General features: G+C 79.6%; 1 protein-coding gene across 1 annotated transcript; it reads right to left on the reverse strand.

The window, feature by feature from the left end:
• Positions 1-567: 567 nt before the first annotated feature.
• On the reverse strand, positions 568-1,013 carry AURANDRAFT_60394 (hypothetical protein; the record flags this gene model as incomplete). Its single annotated transcript, XM_009044648.1, has 1 exon — positions 568-1,013. A coding segment is annotated over one exon (396 nt), but the record flags the coding sequence as incomplete, so codon positions are not given.
• Positions 1,014-1,038: the final 25 nt, after the last annotated feature.

Here is a 1,038-nt window from a genome sequence, read left to right on the forward strand (position 1 = left end):
CGTCGCCGCCGTCGAGCACGCGCTCGACTTCTGCCGCGACGCGCTCGGCGACGGCGCGGCGCCGCGGGGCCCCCGCGCGGCGCCGCGCGCGGTCGCGGCGCTCTTCGCGGCCGCGTCGGGCCCGGGCGGCGAGGCGCCGCGCGCCTGGCGCGCCGCCGTGAACGCGGCGGCGGGCCTCGTCGGCCCGCCGGGCCGCGACGACGACGCGCGCGCGTTCCTCGCGTGGTGCGGCCGCGCGGCGGCGGCGCCGGCCCGGGCCGCGCTCGCGGGCCTCTGGCGCGCGCGCCGGCTCCCGCCGGCCGCGCTCGGCGACGTCGCCGCCTACGCGGGCGACGGCGCGGCCGTCGCCGGCGACCTCTTCGGCCACCTCCGCGCCTGGGAGGCCGCGGCGTGGCCCCGCGACGCGCCCGCGTGCCCGATGGCCCGCGCCAAGCTCGCGTGCCTCCTCGACGCCGTCGGCGACGACCGCGCGGCCGCCTGGCGCGACGAGCTCGCCGCGCGCGACGACAGCGACGACGAGCCGCCGTAGGCCCGCGCGCGGCCCGCGGCGACGCGCCCCCCCGCGGTCGGTCCCCGCGCTTACGCGCCCCGCGCGCGGGCATTGGGCGCCGGGCGCCCTACTCGTCGTTGCCGCCGCGGGCGACCTGGCCGGCGATGCGGTCGAGGTCCTGCTGGCCGACGCGCGTGATCGCGCGGCCGCCGGTCGCCGTCTTCTCGAGGACCTTGGTCTCCTCGAGCTGCTGGAGCACGGAGCGGATGACGCCCGCCGCCGCCTTCTGGTAGCACTTGGCGCGCGAGCCCCGGCGGTACTGGCCGCCGTACCACTTGCGGAGCGCGCCGATGCCGATGCCCGGCTTGAGGTAGACCTTGCGCGCGATCGACGCGGCGCGGACGAAGTACCAGTCCTCGTTCGTCGGCGCGAGCTCCTTGTGGACGCCCGTCTTGACGAGGTCGCACCACTTGGGGATCTCGAAGCGGTCGCTGTTCTTGAGGTGCGCGGCGTACGACTCGATAACACGGCGGCGGACGTCGCGACGG

This window comes from Aureococcus anophagefferens (assembly GCF_000186865.1).
Source record: "Aureococcus anophagefferens unplaced genomic scaffold AURANscaffold_585, whole genome shotgun sequence".
NCBI classification, from domain to species: domain Eukaryota; class Pelagophyceae; order Pelagomonadales; family Pelagomonadaceae; genus Aureococcus; species Aureococcus anophagefferens.